The 1,156-nt window shown below is 46.4% G+C and overlaps 1 protein-coding gene across 1 annotated transcript in view; it reads left to right on the top strand.

The window, feature by feature from the left end:
• The first annotated feature begins 280 nt into the window (after positions 1-280).
• The window catches only part of taf8 (TAF8 RNA polymerase II, TATA box binding protein (TBP)-associated factor), a 7,577-nt gene continuing 6,701 nt past the window's right edge, over positions 281-1,156 (top strand). The window contains exon 1 of the mRNA XM_083657147.1: positions 281-424. Within this exon, the coding sequence (XP_083513273.1) occupies positions 380-424 (45 nt within the window). The 5' untranslated portion in view covers positions 281-379. The remainder of the gene's footprint in view (positions 425-1,156) is intronic.

Below are 1,156 nucleotides of genomic sequence, written 5' to 3'. Positions count from 1 at the left end.
CTGGCAAATCATAATTAGTGATTATTTGGCATTCAATAACTTTAGTGATATTCAGCAGCATTGCACACTGGGGATGTGCTTTGAAATGCAGATTATAATATAGGATCAGATTCGAAATAACTGCCTGTTCCCATGTTACTGAAAATTGAAAATGATCACTGTGTGCTTCAAAGTCGCAGATGCAGTTTTATTTTCAGACACGAGGGGGCGGCAGTAACGTATTCTTCGACTGTCAGAAGGTGTCAACATCCGCCTCTCAAGCGGACATGACGTCACAGATTAGCACCGTGTTTACTAGTAGCGGTGTTTACAGTCGGTACTAGAGGGATTTTGTCTACATAAAACAGTTTGATATAAGAGTCAAGACCAAGAGTTGCGGATGGCGGATCCTGCGGTGGGACCAGGAGGGTTCAATGCCGGAGGGGGTAAGTGTTTTAGACCCATTCACGTCAAAAGAAAACAGCCAACACAGACAGTTAGCTAATGCAACGTTACTAGCGTTACGACGTTAGCGTAGTAGAAAGAGAGCCGCCGCAATCCCTGTTCAAAAATGTCATTTTCTTTCAACTGCAAAGATACGTAATGCTAGCTAGCCCCAAGCACTTTGATTTAAACAAGTAACGTTAGCTAACTTACTGCCGTTTTCTGTATGAACCTACATCTGCATGATAAACCTGCAGGCTCCACATTTCCGGAATCAGACAGGTGTAATGCCGAGTTTTGCACCCCCGCCGCAAAATGCATCCCCACCTCATGGGAGCGTATTGTAATGATTTATAGGGAAACTTAACTGTTTACAAATGATATAATTGTCTGGGTAGACGTGATCTCCAGGCCAGGGGGTCTGTCCTGGCTCATGGAGACCGACTTTGATGCATACAATCCGCATCGAGGTGACTTCCATGCTTGGGGCTCTCTTCTGGGCTCATGGAGGCCGACTTTGGTACTTGAAATCCAGCTACAGGTGACCTCGAGACCTGGGGGTCTCTCCTGGCTTTATGGAGGGGGAGGCAAGTCTCGGTGGTTTGTACCTGCCGAGATTTGCATCCCTGTTTTTAAGTTAAAACAGCCCCAAAATGTGGTGGGGATGCAATTCTCGGCGGGGGTGCAAAACTCGGCATGACACCGGTGTGACACGCAGTGGTTTTCACTATAA

The sequence above is a fragment of the Poromitra crassiceps genome (assembly GCF_964638095.1).
Source record: "Poromitra crassiceps genome assembly, chromosome: 20".
NCBI classification, from domain to species: domain Eukaryota; kingdom Metazoa; phylum Chordata; class Actinopteri; order Beryciformes; family Melamphaidae; genus Poromitra; species Poromitra crassiceps.
This window is presented reverse-complemented; position numbering and strand designations above follow the sequence as displayed.